Raw genomic sequence first — 25,010 nt, 5'->3', positions numbered from 1 at the left:
GTACGCGGGCCTCTCACTGCTGTGGCCTCTCCTGTTGCGGAGCACAGGCTCCGGACGCGCAGGCTCAGCAGCCATGGCTCACGGGCCTAGCCGCTCCGCGGCATGTGGGATCCTCCCAGACTGGGGCACGAACCCGTGTCCCCTGCATCGGCAGGCGGACTCTCAACCACTGCGCCACCAGGGAAGCCCCGTCACTTTTTTTTTTAATTGAAGTATAGTTGATTTATAATATTATATTAGTTTAGGTATACAACATAGTGATTCAATATTTTTATAGATTATATTCCATTTCAAGTTATTATAAAATAATGGCTATATTTTCCTGTGCTGTTCAATATATTCTTGGTGCTTATTTATGGTATACATAGTAGTTTGTATCTTTTAACCCCATATCCCTATCTTGCCCCTCCCCACTTCTCCTTCCCCACTGGTAACTACTAGTTTGTTCTCACTCTCTCTGTAAGTCTGTTTTTGTTTTGTCATTCTCATCCATTTGTTTTATTTTTTAGATTCCACATATAAGTGATAACATAGAGTATTTGCCATCCTCTGACTTATTTCACTAAACATAATACCCTCTAGGTCCATACACATTGTTGCAAATGGCAGAATTTCATTCTTTTTAATGGCTGGGTAATATCCCATTTACTGTATATATGTACCACATCTTCTTTATCCAGTCATCTGTTGATGGACACTTAGGTTGCTTCCATGTCTTGGCTATTGTAAATAGTGCTGCTATGAATACTGGGGTGCATGTATCTTTTCGAATTACTGTTTTCCTTTTCTTCGAATATATGCCCAGGAGTAGAATTGCTGGATCATACAATGGTTCTATTTTTACTGAGACTCACTTCTATAGTCCCAGAGCCTAAAGGAGGACCTAGAGCATAGTAGACACTCAGTTTATGTCTGCTATGTGAATGAGGTGATCAAGTACAGTTCAAAGGAGTAGAGGAACATTTATCAACAGGTAATATGCCCAGACACAGAGTCTAATTCTATACTCGTCATTCTGAAGTTTAACTTGAGAAGTACACAGATACTGAAGAAACATTACCTCTCTGAGGACCTGTCAGAAAGTGCTACTGAACTTGCTATACTATTTTTAATCCTCAGTGACATCCTGATTCTGTCTTTCTAGGTACCATTTCCATTTATCTAGCCTGAACTAACCAGTCTGTTCCCTAAAACCACTTGTTTTGGGACAAGCAGGGAAGGTTAATGTGCTACTCTGAAGGCTGGTTCACTTAATTAAATATGGTAAGAGATCACTTATCTGACACTATTGCTGGACCTCTCTTGTGTAAGTAACAGACACAGACTGAAAGAAAACAAAGGCGTCCCAGAGCATGAGCAATAACAAAAAAAGCCAAAATGAGTCAAAAGGTAAGAAGATGAAATATGTTTTTTTGTTGTTCACAAAGTCACAAGAAAGAAGTGGCTACAAAAATCAAGAGAGTTTAGAAGGTGATACAGGAAGACAGAAAAAAGAAAAAAAGAAAGCATAAGAAAGAGGAAAGGGAGTGAAGGCTAGCAGAAGCTGCGATAAAGAAGAGAAGTGATAGGAGCAGGATGCTGAGGAGAAGAAATAGCTGAGAGGAAAGAGAGAAGAAAATTCCATTAGACCAATTCAGAAAGTTGAGAAACACTGGTATATAGCCCTTCAAGCCTTAGCAGTCCCTAAAGACATCACTGCAGTGCAGCTGACCCCAACCAAGGAACAAGGTTAAATTATGTTGTTCTCCTCTCTAGCCACCCAACATTTATTGGAACCAACATGGTACTGGGCAAGGTATATATATAAGTATTTAATAATTCTTAAAACATTGTACCAAAAAAGTTAAAGTAAAAAAAGTAGGGATTTAAGAGTACTAACTTGCCATTTTCTAGAAATCTGACCTTTTTACAGCAATCACTATGTTGGACACATGAAAAGTTAATGAAGCTCCATAGGCATAAAAACTGGCCACCAATTTAACACAGATAAAAAAGTAAACATATGATCCAGCTACACAAATAACCAGTCCACCTCTTTTGCAAGCAAAAATTAAAATATAGCCATCTATCCAGAAAGCCTGAAATAACATGTACAGACTCACCATCAGTGGCAGCAATGGTAAACTCATCACCGCAGGAGACTCTGATCACTTGCTTTCCACCTAGGGGGCCCCCCAACAGGTTGATTCCTAGACGCTTCTTATAATTTCCAACACCCAGCTGTCCACACTTGTTGCAGCCAAAGGTCAGCAGCCGGCCTCGCTCTGAGACAGAAGCAAAAATAAATAACCAGGTACAAATGGGTCATGAAACAGAGGGAAAATGCAGACAATGCAGAGTCCCATAGACTAGCTTCTGGTTGTTAGAGTATACAAATATAAAGCTAGCTACACAATCCTGGACCTAGGGCAGCTAGGGCATCTAGAACTATGACCAATTAGACCCAGGAAGTGATTCAATATTATATATTTTATTTTAAATGTGGAAAATGGGTACTATTTAACTTAGAAAACTTATAGATGGTGCTAAATACAAATAGCAGTTGCCAGAAATTATAGGTGTGGTATTCTCATTAAGGAACGTATTGATTATATACTTATAATGATTACCAACAAAACATTTATTTGACTGCCCAATTGGTTAATGAGATAATACTGGATGATGGGGGAAATCAGGAGAATGTGTACATATAGTTAAGAAGCACTACTACTTGATAGAATAAAAGAGCCTGAAATACTAAGGCCTGTGTACACAGTCGTACATCAACTCACCATCAATAGCAGCAGTGTGAGTCTTGCCTGGGGCAATTGTACGGATCTTATAAAAGGACAACTGTTTGGCCAAGGTAAAGGAGGTTGTGTAGGGGACTTCGTGGTATGCCTGAAACAAGGTAGAACACAAAGCAAAGACTCATGAAGTAAAAAATGGAGGGGAAACAGGCTGAAAATGTTGTCGTGGTGATCAAAAGGCCTTTCAAGCGAATCATGTTATTAAGAAGGTGCCAGGTAGCTTTTCATCTCCAATAGAATAAAAGAAGAAATAAGCTCAATATGTAATCAGAGAATTTAGTATGAGACAGGACTTTCTGACCACAAAAGTTTTAAGATTCCTAAATTAGGGTATGCACAACATGAACTCTCCATCCCAGAAGGCATCTATATAAGGATAGAATCATTGACTTTTGTCTTGGTTATACACTCTACATACCTAACAAAAGCAGGGGAAGGAATTAAAATCCTGAAGACTCTGTCCAGCCCGTCAGTTTACTGTGATCTAATTTTACCTACAATATTCTCAACTTGTTAAAAACCACGTTCCTTTTTTTTTTGTTTTTTTTTGCGGTACGCGGGCCTCTCACTGTTGTGGCCTCTCCCATTGCGGAGCAAAGGCTCCGGACGCACAGGCTCAATGGCCATGGCTCACAGACCCAGCCGCTCCGCGGCATGTGGGATTTTCCCGGACCAGGGCACGAACCCGTGTCCCCTGCATTGGCAGGCGGACTCTCAACCACTGCGCCACCAGGGAAGCCCTTGTTTTGTTTTGTTTTGTTTTTTCCCCTTTAGATTAGCATAAAAATAAATCTTCCCATGTAAGCTTAAAATTTCACAACAAACACAATGTTGTAACAAAACCCAAATCAAGTAATGGTAATTCTGAATATGCCTTTTCAAAGCACATGGACATCCTCCCCAGACCTGCTCCAAATTTGCACTCTCCCATTTCACAATCACTACTTTAGAGATTGCTTAAAAATTAATTCTTTTTTTTTTTTGGCGGGGGGGGGGGGGGGTTGGTTCGCGGGCCTCTCACTGTTGTGGCCTCTCCCGTTGCAGAGCACAGCCTCCGGACGCGCAGGCTCAGCGGCCATGGCTCACAGGCCCAGCTGCTCCGCGGCATGTGGGATCTTCCCGGACTGGGGCATGAACCCGTGTCCCCTGCATCGGCAGGCGGATTCTCAACCACTGCGCCACCAGGGAAGCCCTTAAAAATTAATTCTTACCTTTTCCATTGAGACAGCAAACTTGTCTCAATATGACTCTTTAGAAAATGACAAAAACTCATCATACTAACACAAAGAGGGGACTAGTACTTAATATCAGTGGCGAATTTATGACATTCTTGAAGGAGGGGAATGGTAATTACATTTAATAAGCCTGTATAGGATCAGTGATTTGAGAGTAATCATAAAAACTCCCTAGAGAGGTGATACATGGAAAAATGTTTCTTTTCATAATGTTAATTTTCTTGTATCTACTTCAGTGATAAGGTAGAATTTGAATTCCGTCACTGATTGTTTGTAATCAATTTATTTATTGAGGTATAACATACTATACAATATTGTACAGCTTGATACATTTTTCTAAAGGTATATAAATGTAAAACTACCATCCAGATCAAGATATGGACCATTTCCATCACCCTAGGATCCCTCCTACTCTTTCTGTTAACACCTATGCCCCTCTTCCCAGAAGCAACCACTGTTTTGACTTTTGCCATCATAAGTTAATTTTGCCTGTTCTTAAACTTCACATAATGGGCATCATATAGTATGTACACTTTTGTGGCTGGCTACTTTACTGGACATAATGTCTGTGAGATCGTCACTTTATTCTTAAGTCAAATTCCACAGTCACAAGCCAATAATAGCATTTCCAAAGAAATTCCAACCTAGAGAAGTTCTGATGATGTACTTAGGATACCAAACGGGGTACTCACTTCATGATTGATGATTCCGGACATGCACTGATTCAGACCCAGTTTGTTGAACTCATTGAGTCCACAGGCCAGCACTTTGCCTGACTGGGTCAGCAGAAATGTCCCATCACAGCCACATTGAACTGCAACAATAATCAAGGCCTTGGGAACATCCACCTGCAAGAAAAAAAAAAATCAGAAAATCTCCCAAACATAACTTGTATTAGGGAAAAACCCTCAAATTCTTTCAAAAATGATGCTCTGCATTTAGCAGAATGACTACAGGGAAATAAAGGTTGCTCTGTTTTCTTCAGATTTGCCCAGAAGCTTAGAGGCTACTGTTTTCAACAAGGAGCTCAAGTTTTATAATAAAGTAAAAGAAGGCAATTCCAGGTCAGCTAAAAGTTTTAGCAATAGGTCCTACTTAGGAAGACTTCTCAGAAAACACTGGGAAAAGAGAAGCTTCGATCTATTACTGATTTAGTCCTCTGAGATGCAGCGATCCCATGATAGTTATAGAAGAAACTCAGTAGCCCTGTGGGGTGCCAGTCTGGTCATATAATAAGTGAGGTGACCAAGGATTGAGGCAGCAGCCAAGACTTCTGAAGGCTCACATCCCTCTGCAGCTAACTAGACAGGGCTGAAGAATGGTGGGGGGACATGATGGATGTCTGTGAAACCTGAAAACTCAAACCTCAAACCTTCTCCTATAGTCTTTTCAGAAGAAGAGGAATAACTGTGAATCCTATTGATTGAGAATGGTCCCACAGATATATGTTAATTTTTAAAATGTAAATAAACATTGTTAATAGTGAACAGTGGGTGAGCCTGTGTCCTAGGGTGCATGTGACCGTGCTCTCTCTGCTTGTTTCAGCTCCCATGCCAGCTCTCACAGTGCCAGCTCTTGCAGTACTGAGAGGAATTAGATATTACATTTCATACAATATGACCCCTAAATACAAACAACTACTTCATTTGGTATCCAACTGTGGAAAGGGGAAGGGAAATGGCTGTGCTGGGTTAAGGGATACTCTATTGCTTTCCAATATTTCCCATCCAGGGTGTGTTTAGCTTGATGTGACTTTTCCGCTATACATTCTGATTTTAGTGCTCATCCCCAAGCAAGATGTGACTCCAGAGTGTCCACAGTGGCTGCATCTTCTTTCACAACTTTTTATGATTTAGTCAGATGACAAGACCACATAGTGCTAAATTAGGAATCCCGGATTGTCAGTCTCCCAGATAGGAAATATTTCAGGGATAAACACCTTGATATGAGGAGTCAGGTAAAGAGGACATATTACTGGAGTCTGTGTGACCTAGATAGGCTCTAGGAAGAAGTTGCCTCTGATTTTACCTTTTGTGGTGTATAATAATCCTCTTCTGAATCCAAACCCAGCCTTCCTGAGACACACATAAGAAAGAAAATCATTAAAATGAGGGCTTCCAGGGACTTCCCTGGTGGTGCAGTGGATAAGACTCCGTGCTCCCAGGGGGCCCGGGTTGGATCCCTGGTCAGGGAACTAGATCCTATGTGCATGCTGCAACTTAGAGTTCACATGCTACAACTATGGAGCTGGCGAGCTGCAACTAAGGAGCCCGCGAGCCGCAACTAAGGAGCCCACGTGCTGCAGCTAAGGAGCCGGCAAGTGGCAACTAAGGAGCCCACCCGCTGCAACTAAGACCCGGTGCAACCAAATAAATAAATAAATAAAAAAGAAAGAAATCAAATCAAATCAAATCTACTGTACCCCTCAACTTAAAAAAATAAAATAAAATAAAATGAGTGCTTCCTTCCCAACGAAAATAGTCTATAAGATTCTCTTTTACTGGACTTCCCTGGTGGCACAGTGGTTAAGAATCTGCCTGCCAATGCAAGGGACATGGGTTCGAGCCCTGGTCTGGGAAGATCCCACATGCCATGGAGCAACTAAGCCCGTGCGCCACAACTACTGAGCCTGCACTCTAGAGCCCGCGAGCCACAACTACTGAGCCCGCGTGCCACAACTACTGAAGCCCACACACCTAGAGCCCATGTTCCGCAATAAGAGAAGCCACTGTAATCAGAAGCTCACGCACCGCAACAAAGAGTAGCCCCCGCTCGCCACAACTAGAAAAAGCCCGCGCGCAGCAACAAAGACCCAACGCAGCCAAAAAAAAAAAGATTCTCTTTTACTGAATTAACACTTCTCAAATAGAGGCTGCATGATGTGTTTAGAGGCACACAAGCAAGAGGTCAGGCTGTCTGCCTGGGAATAAGTGGACAGAGTCAAGGCTACACCTACCGTATTCACCACAGCCCCAAGAGTAGACTTCTTTGCTTCGTGTCAAAACCACCACATGATTATCTCCACAGGAGACCTGCTCCACTGGATTGTTCAGGAAGAAGTCCAGCTGCATGGGTTCTAATAGTTCAGGGCCTGCAATCTTGTCCATGCCCATGCAGCCATAATAGTCAGATCCAAACGCATAGAGCTGACCTTCATCTGTGAAAGGAAGGAAAGCAGAACCCATCAAAGGAATGACTTATTTTGTCTCATCAGAAAGCTGGCCAGGGCTGGAATGAGGATGACCTCAGCCAATGAGCTCACATGGGATGATTATATCAGAGAAATCTGACAGACTGTCTATCAAGCCTAGAGTTGTTGGTATTTAGGGGGTCATGTGTACTGTTACAGTAACAGTTAAAAAAAGAATGGTGGGATGATATATTAAAGAGGCTTAAAATTTTACCGGGGCCATCTCTATTTTACACATCATAAAGTGAGTAATGGCAAGACCCAAACTAAATTTGAGCTCCTAATTCCTGACTCAGCGTTATCTACACCTGACTAGGTAGTGAGGTTATTTCTGCTCCCCCCACAACTGGGACATACGATATATTTCTCCTAATCCTACCTCTTCTCTGTTATCCACCTGCCTTCTCCTTGCTCATCACTACTCTAATGCTATAGCAAGTTGGGCATGTTGTTATTAATGTGTATAATATTTGCTCACTGTCTTTGGTTCTTTGGATACTGTCTTTCGTTGTAAAATCCCAACTAAAACTGCATAGAATTAACTAAAATACCCCACATTAAATGCACCTGGGTGCTTTCTGCTGCTGGCTTACCTGTTACACAGACAGTGAAATCATCGCCACATGACACCTGACGGATAGCTTTGCCTTGCAACTTTTCCACGTGCTTTGGCTGTCGGTAGGAGGCTTTGTCTCCATGGCCCAGCTGACCATGGAGTTTAGTACCCCCTTGCATGTTCTGTGAAATAAATAGGTCTTGTGAAGTTTTAAACTTTTCACGCCAAATCTTTAATCTAATCTGTAGTATCACTTATTAAGAAAAACAGTAGGAAAAAAATCAGTTGGAAATATAGAAACGGGAAAAAAAAAAGGTAAGAGGATTAAACCTTTTAATGGTAGATAGTAAAAAACTCCTGCCAACAGATAAAGATTTTTAAAGTATCCAGACTGATATCCATCAGGCCTTAAAAGGACCCATTCTCAATTTTGTCTTTCTTCTTCAAGTCGAAGGTGAACTGTCTATTTAATTATGGGTGATGATGAAAAAATTCTTTACGTAGTCTAATTTGATTGTTTTTTTTACAGGAGTACAGCCTCTTGGAAATCCTTATAAAAGTTTTACAAATTTTGGTCACAGTTTCCCTGAAATACGTAACAGTCATAAGGAATCTGGTAACGTCAAAGACGCTGCTATAAAGCACTGAGAATAGTCCTACATGACTTTTCAACAGTTCTAAAGATATAAGTAATTCTTCCCATCCAATAACTCAACTGTAAGTCCTTACACAAATGTTTTTTAAGGCACTAATTTCAATCCACCTCTGGCAGCCCCCCAGAAGCTAGTTCTTTAAGTGAGAGGATTTTAGGAAATAACAGCAAGTTAAAACTCTATAACAGAGGCCAAATCACTCATTCTTTCTCTCTATCAATCAATAGTTGAGTGTCTACTCTGTTACACACTGGGGATAAAGCCTGTCCTCATGGAGAAGTTATCTGAAACTACTGGAAAAAATGAGCTTCCTCAGGAAGGAGGAAGAGTGGGAAGAACCGAGAACCTAAGATAAGACAAGGTCAGGTAAAGAAAAAGCGGCCTGAAGTGAGCCTGAGAAGGCACAGCAGAAGAGACAGGAGCAAAGTCAAGAGAACAGGCTCTTGCGGAAGCCAAGGGAAGACCAGGCTTCAAGGAGGGAGTGACCAACTATGTCAAATACTACAGGAGATCAAGCAAGGACTCAAGTGTACCTATCTGTTTTATTTTCACAATTTATAGGTCATTTTGTCAAGAGTAGTTTCAATTGAGTGGAGGGATGGAAGCTGCACTGCAGGTGAATGAGGAATGAGTGGGAGATAAGAAAAGAGACAGCAAATATTGGCAGTTTGTTCGAGGTGAGAGAGAGGATAGAATCTAGAGGGGAACAAAGGAAAATTCTACTCAAGATATTCCATCTTCAATCACTGATGGAAGTCTTAGAATTTTCCTGACATGGTACACTGCTTCATTTGTTTACAAAGCTATTTCACAGGTATGAGTTGCTCTGAAATGCATGGTAATAGAACAGAGTAATTAAGTGACCTTCTGAAATCACCCAGTGGTAAATGAGAATGCAATCTCCTGAGTCCAAGCCTTTTAATTCTTTCTCTCTTTCTTTCTCTCTCTTTTATTCATTCATTCAAAAAACATTTATAAGCGACCTAACATGTACCAGGCATTGGGGATACATCAGTGAACTAAGCAGACAAAATCCCTACTCTCAAAAGAGCTTACATTCCATCATCCCATGCTGCCACTTCTGCAGCACATGTTCAACCAACAAAATTCTTAGACAGCCTGGGCCCAGTAAACAATGAGGCGCACGTCACTGTTCTAAAGTACGTAGCTTTCACTTACCACCCAGGTGTATAGTTCCTTCTCCACTGTGACCACAGCAAAGTGGGTATTCCCTGCACACACCTGCCGGGCACTACAGCCACTCTTGATGACATCCAGTTTCTGGGGAGTGGATTTCCCACCACCCCAAACATAGACTTCACTGGTTCGAGATGTTACCACAGCAATGGGTGCTTCAGTCACAGTGCTTGACCTGATGACAACCCCCAGAACAAAGGAACATTTAACATAAAAATTATATCAAAGAAAAATGCTTCCAGTCTTTTCCCTGAGAACTGCCAAGTATGGTATGAGAAAGTATGTTCTTTCTCGACGACTTATTTCAACCCTGTAACATAGCAGGCTTTGCAATTCCTGCCTTAAGGCTTCATCACAGCTCAGCCAGATCAGATAGCAGTCTGATCCATAACACCTACACTTTTCAACTTTTCAACATTCATCATGATAATGATGTCCACTTTAGCATGACGGTAAAATTATAGCTTTCCTTTTCTCTGAAATGACTATTTGACATTTAAGCAGATGTTGGCTTCTGAAAGGATGCCAAAGGCTTCTTACTGGGATCAAACAATGTCCAGACCCAAGAAAGAAAGACCCCCTGGTGGTAATTTAAGATATATTACTTTTCAAGAGTCTCTTGAGCATTACCTTGGTCTCTTTGTAGGTGCATTAAGCAGTGTGACTTTTTCCTCCATCTCTCTACCAAAAGAAAAGCAAAGATACATGAGAGAAATAATAGGTTCCTATATTGCACTAGTGTCTCTTTAAAACCTTTCACAGACTTAATCTTCTATAAACCATATGCCTCCCACAATGTTACAATACTTTTAAGAAAGTACTTCGATACAACTGAAACAGTTCTATAGGCCTAGCATTAGACAATTCATTAAATACAAGGGGGACAGCAGTCTGGGGCCATTTGCCTTCTGTCTCTGAGGAATGCTCCAGGCTGGACCAGAGAACCTTGAGAACCTCTGATGCTCGTTTTTGGAACCTGCTGACATCTTCCTTTAGTCTGCCCACTGACTCCCTAAACTCAACATCTCTAAAGCTCAGCTCATTGTCTTTCTCCAATACAGCTTTTCTTTCTGACTCTCCTAATTCTATAACTGGCATCCTCTATTCTCCCAGTGAACTAGGTTTAAAACTTCAGTGATTTTGGACTCAGATGTCGTCCTTTCTTCAATATTCAAGTTTTATAGATTCTACTTATACAATGCCCTTTCACTCACGTCTCCTTCCCAGTCTCACCACCTTGGTTCTGGGCAGCTTTACTTCCCAACTGGGCTGTGGTAGCACCTAATTGGTCTCACCACAGTTTCAATCCACTTTAATCAGTCCTATACTGATTTAACACTGATATTATTACTGCTAAATAACTCTTCCTAAGGCGCATCTCTCACCACATGAACTGCCCTCTCATAAATAACCAACACTTCCGTACTATTCCTTGAATAAAGCACAGATTCCTTCATCTGGCATTTAACATTCTCTGCCTACCTTTCCAGCCTTCCTTCCCTGTATCCACTCCCATGTGCTAACTCAGGGTTCTCATTCTGCCTAAATCAATTATAGCTGAAGACCTGGGGTGGTGCTTAAGAACAAGCATTTTCTTTAAAGTTCCTGAGGTGTTGCTATTGAGAACGCCAGGTCTAGAACCTCTAGCCAAACAGGACTTAGTGCTTCCTGAATAATTCCACAATTCCCTGTGTCTGTACTTTATCTCGAAAGCTCTTTGTCTTCTGTTTTTCCATCAAAGAACAAAGTTCTAACAAAGTACTACATGTAAATCTCCAACTCTCTCAATAAAAATTGCATTATCAATGGAAATATTTAAATAAGAGATTTAAACAGTGAATATATTGTTGGAAAATAAGCCAGATAAAGAATTAGAATATGCTTAACCAGCCCTAAAGGGTGATATTGCCTGAATACGAAAAGAACATAAATGGAAGGTTACAGTGCTGCATCTGGAGTATTATACATAATTCTATGCACTAAAACACTGGCTGGAGATCAACTGGAGAACCAGAAAAAGATTAATTTAATACAACAGAATAAAGGTTACTGACCAAACAGCAGAGATTATGGAATTAGGTATCACTTAATGCATCTAAGGGCAACACTTGAAAAAGAGCACAGTACATGTTTGAATATTGGGAAGATTCAAAAACAAACTGGTAGAGGAGGAAGAAGGGTTGTTAGGCAAAAATAGTATAACAGAAAAAAAAATAGTATAACAGGATGAAATAGAGACTAGAGCATTTAACAAGGATGAAGAACACCTCTTCCTCTGAGTTAGGGTTTGAAGCCTCCTACAAAAAATGAGGGATAAAGGACCTTCTTCCTACCTCTAGAGATCTTTAACACTAAATAAACCTCAGGAAATAACCTGTCAGGAATCAATCAACCTCGACTACAGGAAATGGGCAAAAGGTATCTGAAGAGGACCCCTCCAATTGCAATCTACCATCTAAACAAATGCACTAAAAAGCAAAGACCTGGTCCAAACCCATACTACTATCCAACAATTGTTGAGCACCTTGTGCCAGGCCCTGAGCTTTATATGTTGAGCACTTTATATGCATTACCTCCTTTAATCCTCACCCTACCTCACTTTATAGAGAAAACGAAGGGACAGAGATGTTAAATAACTTGACAAAGATAATGACACAACTCAGATACAAACATAAGGATGTCTGAGTCCGGAGCCCTCCTCTCTTAATTACTACACTCTAGTGCCCAAACTCTAGATTAGAACTCACAGAAGATGGGGAGGAGTGAAGGGCTCCAGGGTCTCATCAGTATTAACTTAGAACAAAGTAGCACAGGTTAAGGAGCTGAAAGTCAGGAACTACATCAAGCAATGAAAGCAGAGCTGTTGGAAGAAAATAGCAGCAGAGTGGCAAAGTCAGGAAACACCACCCTCTCTTTGTAGTACTCTAGTCAGGCTTCTAATAGTCAGCCATCTACAGAAAGAAAATGAAGCAACTTCTTTGCTCTTTACCTTCTGCGTTTCCTGAGAAGGGGGCGATCCAGAAGTTCATCTGCAGTGGGTCTCTGCTCAGGATCCTAAAAAGTATCAATGGGTTAGTTTTAACTTAAAGGGAATGCGCAAGGGACTTCCTGGTGGTCCAGTGTGTAAGACTCCATGCTCCCAATACAGGGGACTGGGTTTGATCCCTGGTTGGGGAACTAGATCCTGCATGCATACTGCAACTAAGAAGTGTGCATGCCACAACTAAGAATACATGTGCCCCAACTAAGAAGCCCATATGCCGCAATGAAGATCCTGTACGTCACAACGAAGACCTGGTGCAGCCAAAATAAATATTTAAATAAGTAAATGGAATGGGCAAAATGGGATTTAAAGACGCATTTTACTTCCTCTCAGAAGCCTGGAGGTTTGTTATTCAAAGATCACTATATACCATCCTTCTGTTTCAAAAAACCTATTTCTTATGTCACATTCTATGCTTCATGCTCACTATCATCAACACTTATATGTGAATGAGAATGTACCTTCCTCACTTGTTTTAACTGTCAGGGCAGTGGTTCTCAAATTTCAGTATATATAGTACATAAGAATCTCCTGGAGTGCCTGTTACAAATAAAGATTTCTGGGCTTTATCCACAGAGATTCTGATCCAGTCAGTCTGGGGTGGGGCCCAGGAATCTTCATTTTCTTCTTGTAAAACTCCCCCATCCCCTGGCGATTTTAACGCCTGTGGTTCCTGGACCACCTTTGAATAATACTGACCTAGAGCTGCACTGCAAGGCAACTGTGACATTTAGAACTGTAAACATTCTGCACATTAGGAATTCTAAATTACCTCTATTATTTTATGAAATCAATTTAAAAAAATTAATCTTGATCATAAAAAATGGAGCACAATTTAGATGGTAAATTCATTTCGCAAATTAGTAAAGGAAGAATTTGTTGGCTGAAGCACACAACTATCATGAATTGCCAATGCCTATTCTCCCGGATACAGCCCCAAATACATCCTACCCTGGGGAAGTGGATGTGGTTTTGTGCAGGTTCATCTATGCCATACTCCAAACACTGAGGCTGGAAGGGAAAGCACTGAACTGAAATCAATATGTTAAGTCACACTTACCTGGTCAAGGCATGCATGGACCATTTGGATCAGTTCCAAAGAGTACTGGTTAGAATCAACTTCCATGGCCCGGATTCCTTGTACAATCTTCACACACAAGTTGAGTGGGTTCTATGAGAAAATGATTATTGTATTGTCCTTGGTTATATAAAGATGACATTATAATCTACTAGCAGGGGCTTTGAGATGCCTGTGACTATCATATAAAGAAATGGCAATAGTTCTGAATTAGGTCTGACTTCTTTTTACAACCGTTGGTATATATCAGCAAGAAATGGTTAGGGGGGCTTCCCTGGTGGCGCAGTGGTTGAGAGTCTGCCTGCTGATGCAGGGGACACGGATTCGTGCCCCGGTCCGGGAAGATCCCACATGCCGTGGAGCGGCTAGGCCTGTGAGCCACGGCCGCTGAGCCTATGTGTCCGGAGCCTGTGCTCCACAATGGGAGAGGCCACAACAGTGAGAGGCCCGTGTACCACAAAAAAAAAAAAAAAAAAAAAAAAGAAATGGTTAGGGATGCATTACTGCTGTCAGAGAATGAAGCCAACTGGCCAACATGGAGCCAATAGAATAATATGCGACCAACAGAATAATACTCAGAGTATATTATAATCTGACCCTTCAACTGAATCCTAAGAAAAAGGAAAGCAAGGTTAGCTATGCTCCTTGGCTTTAAGTATGTCCTTTGCCAACTAATTTGCCTCCTAATTTATATATCCGAATAATGGTTATACAGGTGATACTCCGCTGTAACAGACAAGGCAATGAATAATAAGTTCATAATGATAAGAAATTATTATAACAGTGCCACCACCACCTTTACTGAGACCAATAGAAACATAAGTTGCACATATAATGTTTTTTAACCCTTGCAAACACCATGCAAGGTTATCATTACCAATTCAGAGACGTAAAGTAACTTGCCCAAGACTACACGGATAGTAAAAATGGAGCCATAATTTCAACCAAAGTCTATCTGACTCCAAAACTCATTTTCTTTCCACTATGTTATTTAAGAAAACTAGACGATAGATCAGAATAAACTTCAGCACTTAGAAAAATAAACAGGTCTCATAAAAGGCCAAAGAATTCTGCATTATCTTATATTTGCATTTTCATATACATTAGCAGAGCATCTCTATGAGAGGAATATGTATTTTTTCCCTTGTTATAGCTAATGAAATAGAAGATTAAAGACATGAAGTGATTTGCCTAAGTTCTCACATCTGGTTTGTAGAGGATATTGGATGTGAATCCACTTCTGCTACTCAAATTGTGACCCATGGACTAGTAGCATCGGCATCATCTGGGAGTTTGTCAGAAATGCAGAATATCAGGCCTAGCTCCAGACACACTAAAATAGAGTCTGCATTTTAACAAGATGCCCAGGTGATTTCCTATGTATATTAAAGTTTGGCAAGCACTGCTTTATACTGGGCTTTACTTAAGAGGAAAAGAAAAGAGACTTAAAGGGATTTGTTGTTTATAAAACAGTAGCAATCTTTAGTAAGAGTCAGGGTGTAATTTTTCATAAAAAAGATCAAAACACTTTAATGAGTATTATATAACTTGCCTTAGCTTTTATAAAATGATGTAGCTGAAGCATAAGAGATGAAATAGCTTATCTAAATTGCTGCATTACACAGTCGATCCTAGAGCCAGTTTTAAAATTATAGTCAATGGATTCAAGGACCGTGCTCAAACTACTTGATTATGATTATTTCAGTGGGGAATTCAAGTTGGAAATAAATCTTGTCTATAGAATTTTAGTAATACACTACTAAGCCAGTGCCTGAATACTGGTTATTTTTCCTACAGCTGATTTCTGTTCAAGAAATCAGAAGCTCAGGGATAAAGCTGATTCTCTCAACCAAGCTGTACCATTTGCAAGGACAATGCAGGGATAATACATCAACTTACTGTAGCATCAAACGTTCTCTTTAGCGTAAGCAGTTCAAAAATGACACAGCCCACTGCCCAGATATCAGACTTGAAATTGTATTTAACTCCTTGGCAGAGCTCTGGAGACATGTAATATGGAGTTCCCACAAGCTGAACAACAAAGAAAGCAATCAAAGAATAACTTCTTTTCTGAGGTAACTATATTAATATTTCAACAACTAAATTAAATTTCCTAGAACTAGTGATAACAATTACAAAACATTCATCAGCATATCCCAAAATGGTTTTTATGAGATGATGCCACTATGAAGAGAAATCTTATTCATATCTGATCTCTTGGGCCAATTATAAAGGGACAATCTCTGTGGTAAAGACCTATGGTAATTTGGGAGACAGAAAAGCTCTGTGATTCCTGGATCACAGAGGATTTAGGCATTCAAGACCCACTTAAGACTTCACAGACTTTATAAAAAGCATACTTGGTAAAAGTTCACTAATGGAAAAAAAAAAACTGGTAGTGAAGAGATGGTAATTGAATAAACAGGTTAAAAGTTCTAACTGAAACGCATAGTAGTGAAACTTTGTAAATGACTCAATTTAACATTTGTAATACTAACACAGCTAGTGAATTTCTTCCAAATTTAAAAAGACCTTCTGAGTTCAAGAATGTGTTGGAAGGAAAAAAAATGCCCTGAATGGAGGTCATGCCTCTCCCAAGATGAGAGACAATGAGTACCCTGGAAATTCTAATAAAACTGACAGCCATCTTTCATCAGCAAGGCAAAGCAGTTTTTCAGATGGCTTACATATCGTTTCTTCTTTGCATTTAACTGGGTTAAAAAAGTTAAATCTTGGTTTTATCGGATTACTCTTGATGAGAAAAACCCATGCAACAACATGACTACTTCCTCAGAAACTCAATACGGCACCGTCATACAAGCAAACTGAGTGCCTGAAGCCGACTCCCAACCTTGGCTATCAGTATCCTTGGATATTTCTAGATTGCTTGTAGGCACATCTCAACATTATCAAAAATAATCATCAGGACAAAATTAATTTTATTAGTTTACATTTTCAAGTTCTTTTAAAGACAAAGCATTGTGAAACTAGAAGAGTAAAAATTGGGTTTTATAAGTCCTAAAAGGATCAGATTACTGTCTTTAAAGATCAGCTTATGTCTACTCTTTACAAATGGTCTTTCATAGGATCAGGTGAGAAGGGAGCTCTGCGGTTCAGACTGTGTATCATATTAAAGATGAGATTGGGGCTTCCCTGGTGGCGCAGTGGTTGAGAGTCCGCCTGCCAATGCAGGGTACATGGGTTCGTGCCCCGGTCCGGGAGGATCCCACGTGCCGCGGAGCGGCTGTGCCCGTGGGCCATGGCCACTGAGCCTGCGCGTCCGGAGCCTGTGCTCCGCAACAGGAGAGGCCACAACAGTGAGAGGCCCGCATACCGCAAAAAGAAGAGTGACAAGTACTAGTAGCAGCACCAGCAATGGCAGCATCGCTCAAGGCAACAATAATAAAATTCTAGGTTTGCAAATATTTAAAAAAAAAAAAAAAAAAAAGATGCGATTGTTCTTTGGGCATCAGCCTTTATTTGTAATATAGGGTTTCTGAACCAGAAAAAACTCAAAGGAAACACAGAGATGTCTAACACCCTAAGAACAAACATTAAATGAGAGATAAAGTGAAATCTACTAAAGATCCTAGGCTGGAAAAAATGGTAAAGTATTTTATTGCTTTTAGAAAAGTCTCTAGTCAGTGTTGGAAAGGCCAATGATGTCAGAGCTGTTATGTGGACAATGGCTCTTGAAAAAACACCTGAGCATGTAAATGACTGTTAGTGGGTCCAGGAAAAAGACTCCTGAAGACTTGCTTTAGAAGTATGGAGAACTTGTAAAAATATTGAGAAAAGTGTGCAAAATTTAGGGGTACAGTTATATCTCACAGTGCAGGAAAGGAAAAGAAAAAAACTACGTTGGGAGGAATTCCCTGGTGGTCCAGTGGTTAGGACTTTGCTTAAGATCCCACATGCTGCATAGCGCCACCAAAAAACAAAACAAAACCAACCAAGTCAAGGATAACACATACTTACCGTCTCAGCCATGGAATACTCAGAATTAAGTTTCTTTGCTAGGCCATAATCTCCAAGTTTTATCAGGTTTGCTTTGGTCAGAAAAATATTTAATGTCTTTATATCTCTGAAAAAAAAAGATGCTGTATATTAAACCCATATACTCAACTATTTTATCTCATCCCCCTTCCCGCCCCAAATTATTACAAAATAAAAAGAGTGTGTTACCACTGCTCAGGTTGTTACGGGATCCCAAAGAGTGGTCATCACTTTCTCATACATTTTAACACTGAGAAGGGGACTTGGGGGAGTGGAGGCAGAGAATTAACTTCATCCTCCGTGGTTTTGCAGCACAGGCATGTCCCCCAGAACACTGAAGTCGTTAGGAAAAGTTGAGAGGGTCAGACCAAAAAAAAAAAAAAATGGTGCCCTAGGTAATCATAATTCCTATAAGGTGTACTGCCTCTTCAATTAACCCTTGTGCCTTGAAATAAGTGATTATCAAGGCAATTTTAACACTTGGTTGGTGCCAAAGTTTCAAATTTGTTAAGGCAAGAGAACAGAAGAGACAGCACATTCCAGCAGCAAAATGATTAGGCTATGCAGATCACCTAAATAAAATCACTATCTTTCTAAAGATGAATTGACCATAAGTAACACAAATAAACTGTGTCTAGTTCATACTCTGGCTTCCTTTACTGAAAGATGTGAAAAAAACAGAACAATATTCTTTGTAATTGTCGAAAAGAAAGTAACAATACACAACTGTAGCCACTCGACAGCTATCAAGAAATATATGGTAACTGAATGGACAAATCAATAAAAAGGGAAATGCTAGTGTATTAACATTAATCTCTAACAATGGTCCATGACTCACTTAAGGAGGGTATAATGACGTGGAAATGCTCTTATAATGGTTTTCTCCTATAGCTAAAAGTGAATAGAAAGCTGTTTCCCCTGGCCAAAGCTATGGTAAAACTGCATAATTAATTGTACAAAGTGAATAAGCTTTTTACTTAAATCATTTATTTATTTATTTATTTATTTATTTTTGGCTGTGTTGTGTCTTTGTTGCTGCACGCGAGCTTTCTCTAGTTGTGGTGAGCGGGGGCTACTCTTCGTTGTGGTATGCGGGCTTCTCACTGCGGTGGCTTCTCTTGTTGCGAAGCACGGGCTCTAGGCGCGTGGGTTTCAGTAGCTGTGGCACGTGGGCTCAGCAGTTGTGGCTCACGGGCTCTAGAGCGCAGGCTCAGTAGTTGTGGCACACGGGCTTAGTTGCTCCGTGGCATGTGGGATCTTCCCAGACCATGGTTTGAACCCGTGTCCCCAGCATTGGCAGGCGGATTCTTAACTGCTGAGCCACCAGGGAAGCCCTTTTTACTTAAATTAAAAGACTTAATTATAAAATTAAAAACAATTGCCCATTTTATTGCTCAGAGAAAACATTTACTATGAGTTCCAACCAATCTAATACCACTTTTATTGTGGCTTTCTAGGCTTTACTGATGAATTAATGAACTCACCTCTAAAATACTTCTTAAAGAGATGACTGAGCAGTACTTAGCTACTGAGGAGATTCTTCCTAGATCACAGTTTAACTTTAGGAAGTGAAGATAACGCCCCTCATTACTCACTGTTTCCTTCCTAAATTATATCAACGGAAAAGCCTTGACTGCTTAATCAAGAAAATAATAGTGCTGATGGGAGGTACCCAAGGTGAGGGTTGTACTGGTGGAAAGGAATACATCCCACATTCTTTCACTCATTACCTATGAAGGATTCCAGCTTTATGGATACAGCTCACTGCTGAAACAATCTGAAATAGGTACCATACCACCATCTGCAGAGAAAAAATAAATTATACTTGGACTGGAAACAAACCAAAAAAAACCATATAAATAAACACACACACTCGAACACACAAAACAAAGGAAGCTGCAACCAGAGGTTATGATTCAACATGACTTGACATTTCTTGCTTGTAGGTTGAGTAGGCAAAGAAAAGTGGTAGGGGTTTAAAAAAAAAAAAAAAAAGCAGATCATTATAAAATAGTTCCAATATTGTTATATAGTATGATGAAGCAGACTTGTGGAAAGAAATCCAGGAAGAATGCAAAGGTATAGAAAACTGGGCATACCAGTATGCAGTAACAGAACCAGGAAAGAAAGCTCATAGAGAATCATGATGTGGAGGTAAACCATTTAGGAAGCAGCTATAGTCAGCTTCCTTGTTAGAGGTTTCCTTTCTCATGAATATCAATCAGAGCCTGGAAGGAGTCTGAATAAAAGGAAAAAAAAACACTCTTCATTGTTGTAAGAGTAAATACAGAACTAGAATGCAAGAATCACAACATTACAATTCTAGCTTCCTTCCACAGAAATATGAATTACCTCTTCCTCAAACAACTTGTCCTTCTGACGAAGGATTTTGTCATACAGGTTCCCTCCTGCAATAAAACAAGAAACAGGTTTGAATTGCTTAATAGAGATCAACGCTCCTAGGGTTTTAACAGGTGGCACAGTAAGTGAAGGATTCCGCTTCCTCTTAAAAGATACCCCTTCTTCCTTCTCAGCTCTTGGGTACATGGCTACAAAACTCTTCCTATCTGTCAAGGACTATATCTGAAATATTCTTCAGAGATTCCCCTCCCTAACAGAAGAGACTCAATATGAAAATGGGAAGTACAGCATTTTTAGAAAAGATGAGAGTAAAGACACTTTCTATAGTGCCCTAATTTATAAAATTACTTTGAAAGTCTTCAAAATCAGATGATTTTCTTTTCCGAAACTGCTTTTAAAGGAATCTGCAATATTTTGGTAACAACTCTCTCAGTGTGACTATTAGAACATTTGGGTTACAGCTGTGATGTGATGTTTTGTATATACAGGTGTATATCATCAACTTCTTTTTCTTTCCACTTCACGCTGAAAAAGTTTCCCAAAATTTAGGGGAGACTCTAGATTGTTTCCAATCATTACTCCCTTTACTAACTCCTTCCTGCAGAGTAAGTCTGAATTTGCTTCTCCCTTTCATTATCAAGTAATACAGACTGCAAATGATGATGGTTCATTTTATTTCCTACCTGCAGCTGTAACTTACACTGTAGTCCTGGTTAAGTTTCACAACTTTTTTCCCCTTGCAATTTAAACTCAGAGTTTCAATAAATACACCATTCATTCTAGTTCCTCCTAACCACAAAGGAAGTTAGCTACTTGAGGCTTCTGCTACTTCAAAAATTTCTAATATAATCTCATACATTTAGGGTTGAACACAGGAACAATCATGGTACACAAGAATCTAGTAAGAAAGTTAGAAGTCTAGGAGCTTTCTCTTAAGAGATTTAAGTGAAGAACATGCTGGGACCTCTTTAGCATGCAGCTCAAGAAAGGGCTTTGGGGGTTCTCTTACGTAATAAGGATAATAGCTTGTACAGTATTTATCAAAAATTTGCTACATATCAAGTACTATGCTAGGAGCTTTACATATTCATTTCATACAACAACCCTAGGAGGTAACTATTGCTTATCATCAAGCTCACTTAAGATAAGGAGGCTGGGGCACAGAGAGGTTAAGTTGCTAATGCAAGATACAGAGCTAAAAAGTAGTGAAGCTTAGGATATGGGCTCAGGGTCTATTTTCTTAACAAACAGGCTATACTGCTATTTTACAAGCAAAAGTGTTCAAAGAAATCATTTTCATTTTCAGTCAGCTATGATCTTTGGACCACTTTTCAATAGGATGGCTTTAGTTGAAGTCAATATAAATAAATATTACCTATAAGATTTCATTATATATCAAGCCATTTCATTATATATTATATCAAGTGTCAAACCATGCTATGTCTCTAATGCTTGACTAATGTCATTTCATAAGGAAAAAACCTTGAAAAATGAATGTAAAATTCAACTGAACAAGTAATTTGAAGATGGAATTATCATCACAAAGGAGAATCTGAGTATGCAGGGTAAAAATCCCTCCCCTCATTTTGTAGATCATTTCAAAACTCTCCAGGGCCTGAACTATTTCTCTTAAACTCTAGAAATCCATTTAAAGTTCTTACTCTTTGTATGTGTATCTTCTTTTTCTCTCCCCCTTAAGGTAAGTATAAGCACAGGAATGTCTCACTGGAGGAAGTCCCACTGAATTCTACCTTACCATTACAATATTCCAGCTCAATCAGCAGGGTGGTGTTGTCCATGAAGTGATTGTAGTAGGCAATAATGTTGTCATGCTGCAGCAGCGCCAGAATAACAATCTCATTCAAGGCATCACGACGTTCCTTCTCAGACAGTCGGGTCAAATCAACTTCCTTCCACACGACCAATGAGTCATCCTGTAACACAGTAATACAGCTATCATGCTTTCCTCGCGCCTGGCAGAGAATGAATCCACACCCGGATCTGTACGCCTAGAAAGAAAACTTCCTAGACTGACTCCTTTTTTTCCTTTAAACATGAACAGACTTTAAAGGTTCTGCATATAACCAAGCATCATAATTTACTGCAGGCCTGGGAAAGCATTAAGATGCTGTTACAGGGCTTCCCTGGTGGCGCAGTGGTTGAGAGTCCGCCTGCTGACGCAGGGGACACGGGTTCGTGCCCTGGTCCGGGAAGATCCCACATGCCGCGGAGCGGCTGTGCCCGTGGGCCATGGCCGCTGAGCCTGTGCGTCCAGAGCCTGTGCTCCGCAGCAAGGGAGGCCACAACAGTGAGAGGCCCGCGTACCGCAAAAAAAAAAAAAAAAAAAAAAAAAAAGATTCTGTTACATTGTTTCTACACTTAATTTACATGATGTCAATTCCAGGTAAAAAATATGGGATGGGTAGGTCTCAAAGATTCTATTGAGGGACATTATGAAAGACTGCTAGTCATGATGAGGATTGTATTGGAGAAGTAGAGAACTGGAAAATGGTTACCTATGGCTGACCACAGTTTCTTGTAAAATAGAAATGTTAAAATTGCCTCTAATTTTATAAATTTAGATTTCTCTCTAGTGATTTTCATTTATCCTTTCTGGATAAGAATAAGCCAGGTCTAAGGGCTCTGAGTTCACTTTCCTCACCCTGTCCCATTCTGCAGCTCTCTTTCTACTGTCACTTTTATGTTATCATGTTTTCCTCTTTTCATGAAGACTTACCTGTGGCTCCCAATATTCACTCCGTTTTATAACATCTCTAATTCCTTACAGATACTGCTCCCCAGCCCAGGAGCATCCCCACCTAAATAACCCTCCCTATCCTTTAGAATGGCTTCGTTAGGCCTTTGAAACTTTGAGGGAAGATCAATGAACCTCCCACTGTGCATTTCCTTAACTTTCAGAGCTCATACACTAAAATATTTGTCCATTCTTTTCCCCTTATGTACACATACAACTTAAACGCTATTTGTTACTTACAAGACTAACATGTCTTCCCAATGAAATATACGCTTCTTGAGAGAAAGGGCTGCTTCTAAATAAACCCTTGTAAATTCACAGATGTAATAAACATTTGGTGTTATGGATAATACTGTGCAATTTTAGGGAAAGTGCAATCAAACTTAAAACAACCTTGGTAATCAAGTTCAACATGATAATAATGGAAAGGCATGGACAAGGAGATGTGAAACTCCATTCTAGCCCAGGATTTGCTTCTAATTTAAGTGGGCAAGTCCTTAAAATATACTATCTTAGTTTCTTTAACTATAAAATAGGAATGCCAAAGCTCATCTCCTCATTCTCATATTTTGAGTACAAATAAGAAAACAGAATACCAACAGTAACTCTAACCTTATACATTAATCTTGCAACCACCTCTCTCCTCCTCCATCTTTTAGCCTTAAAAGTACCTTGGAACACACACCAGAACTGCAGACAGATAGATCACTGATAGATCAATCGCCTTCAGCAACCCCAGCAAGTTCTCATGGATGCTTACCTATTCTAAAACTAGAGTTTTAAGACTTTAGTGATCAAACCCTGTTTATGATTAGTTTTTGCAAGTAGACTCCTCAGTATAGGGTTTTAATCAGTATACATTCTGAACTTGAGGGTCAGTAATCCACAAATCTCTTCAAAGGATTTGTATGTGTGCAGTAGTGGACTGGGGGGAGGGTATGTTTACATTAGATTCTCAAAGGAGTCCTGTCCCTCCCAAGGTTAAGAACTAATGGCTTAGAATATACCAAAAATAAAAAAGTATTTCCCACGCATAAACGCTGCTGGATAATCACTGAAGAAACTAACACGCTACAATCTTCCCCATGATCTTCAAGAAAAATCTCCAACTGCGTGTTCATATCTGAACATAAAGATACGGCAAAGGCAGAGGAGCTGCCACGGATGTAGGAATTTTGAAGCTATCCCCTCCTCTCCACCTCGACCTTGGAGAGCTGTACAGCACAATAGGAAGGAAGTTTTGACAATACCTCACATTCATAAACTACTTTAATTTACAGTTTGCAAAGTACCTTTGTTCGATTCACAAAATAACCTTAAAAAGTAAATACTACGTTTAAGGTACGTAGCTATCACTAACTCCAATTTACAGATGGGGAAACTAAGGCTCAGAGAAGGTTCAATGACTTGTTCAGTTGCCTGATTTAAACAAAAACGACCAGTCAGTAAAACCAGTGCTCTAACCAACTCCTAGTGCAGGAGAGTTGAAGGAGTGATGAAGACCCCGAGACAGATACCCTGCGGGGCCCTAACACTAAGCGAGGACGACGAGCAGGGAGAGCAGGGCCGCGCAGGCGGGGCGGGGGCGGCCGGAGCCGGGGGCCGCTACCTCGGTGCGGCGGTACAGCGTGGCCTCCCCGAAGGCGCCGCGGCCCAGGATGCGGATGGGGATGTAGTGCAGCTCCTCCTGCTCCGCCGCGCCGCCGCCGGCTCGGGGCCCCGGACCAGCGCTGGGCCCTGGGCCCGAGTCCCCGCCACCCCCGGACTCGCTCCCAAAGTCCGAGTTGAGGGAATCGCAGTGTCGCTCGTATTCGCCCAGCACCGACATGGCGGCGGCCGCGGGACCCGCCTGCGTGTCCCGGGCGGCGCTGCGCCTCTCCCGCTTCAGACGCCAGCCCGCGGCCCCGTCAGCCCAGCCACCCCGCCACCCAACGAAGCTCCATGGCGGGTCCTTCCCCCTTGACCCGGAAGCAGTTCTGGGTGCTTCCGGCCCGGCGGGGTTTCCTCCGCTTTCTCTGGTCGCTCGTTTAGCCTAGCGGCGAGGCTGCATTTCCTCCAGGCGGTCCGGGAAGTCGAGGCCTCGGGCGGCGCCTGGTGGAGACCGCGTGGAGTCCAGTGGCTCTGGCGGGGGCAAGGGCGTCATCGACGGGTCTGCAG

General features: G+C 40.9%; 1 protein-coding gene across 3 annotated transcripts in view; it reads right to left on the bottom strand.

The window, feature by feature from the left end:
• Positions 1-24,806, bottom strand: part of NEK9 (NIMA related kinase 9) — a 37,584-nt gene extending 12,778 nt beyond the window's left edge. For all 3 annotated transcript variants that reach the window (XM_060004168.1, XM_060004170.1, XM_060004169.1), the window contains exons 1-16: positions 24,463-24,806; positions 21,855-22,032; positions 20,090-20,145; positions 19,468-19,538; positions 17,720-17,825; positions 15,641-15,772; positions 13,724-13,834; positions 12,610-12,674; positions 10,251-10,301; positions 9,603-9,795; positions 7,808-7,952; positions 6,981-7,181; positions 6,053-6,099; positions 4,717-4,872; positions 2,772-2,880; positions 2,103-2,264 (exon numbers count right to left, since the gene is read on the bottom strand). In XM_060004168.1, coding sequence (XP_059860151.1) covers positions 2,103-2,264; positions 2,772-2,880; positions 4,717-4,872; positions 6,053-6,099; positions 6,981-7,181; positions 7,808-7,952; positions 9,603-9,795; positions 10,251-10,301; positions 12,610-12,674; positions 13,724-13,834; positions 15,641-15,772; positions 17,720-17,825; positions 19,468-19,538; positions 20,090-20,145; positions 21,855-22,032; positions 24,463-24,681 — 2,002 coding nt within the window. In that variant the 5' untranslated portion in view covers positions 24,682-24,806. The remainder of the gene's footprint in view (positions 1-2,102; positions 2,265-2,771; positions 2,881-4,716; positions 4,873-6,052; positions 6,100-6,980; positions 7,182-7,807; positions 7,953-9,602; positions 9,796-10,250; positions 10,302-12,609; positions 12,675-13,723; positions 13,835-15,640; positions 15,773-17,719; positions 17,826-19,467; positions 19,539-20,089; positions 20,146-21,854; positions 22,033-24,462) is intronic.
• Between the last annotated feature and the right edge of the window lie 204 nt (positions 24,807-25,010).

This window comes from Delphinus delphis, chromosome 2, assembly GCF_949987515.2.
Source record: "Delphinus delphis chromosome 2, mDelDel1.2, whole genome shotgun sequence".
NCBI classification, from domain to species: Eukaryota; Metazoa; Chordata; class Mammalia; order Artiodactyla; family Delphinidae; genus Delphinus; species Delphinus delphis.
The sequence above is the reverse complement of the archived record's forward strand: the minus strand, read 5'-3'. Positions and strand labels throughout refer to the sequence as shown.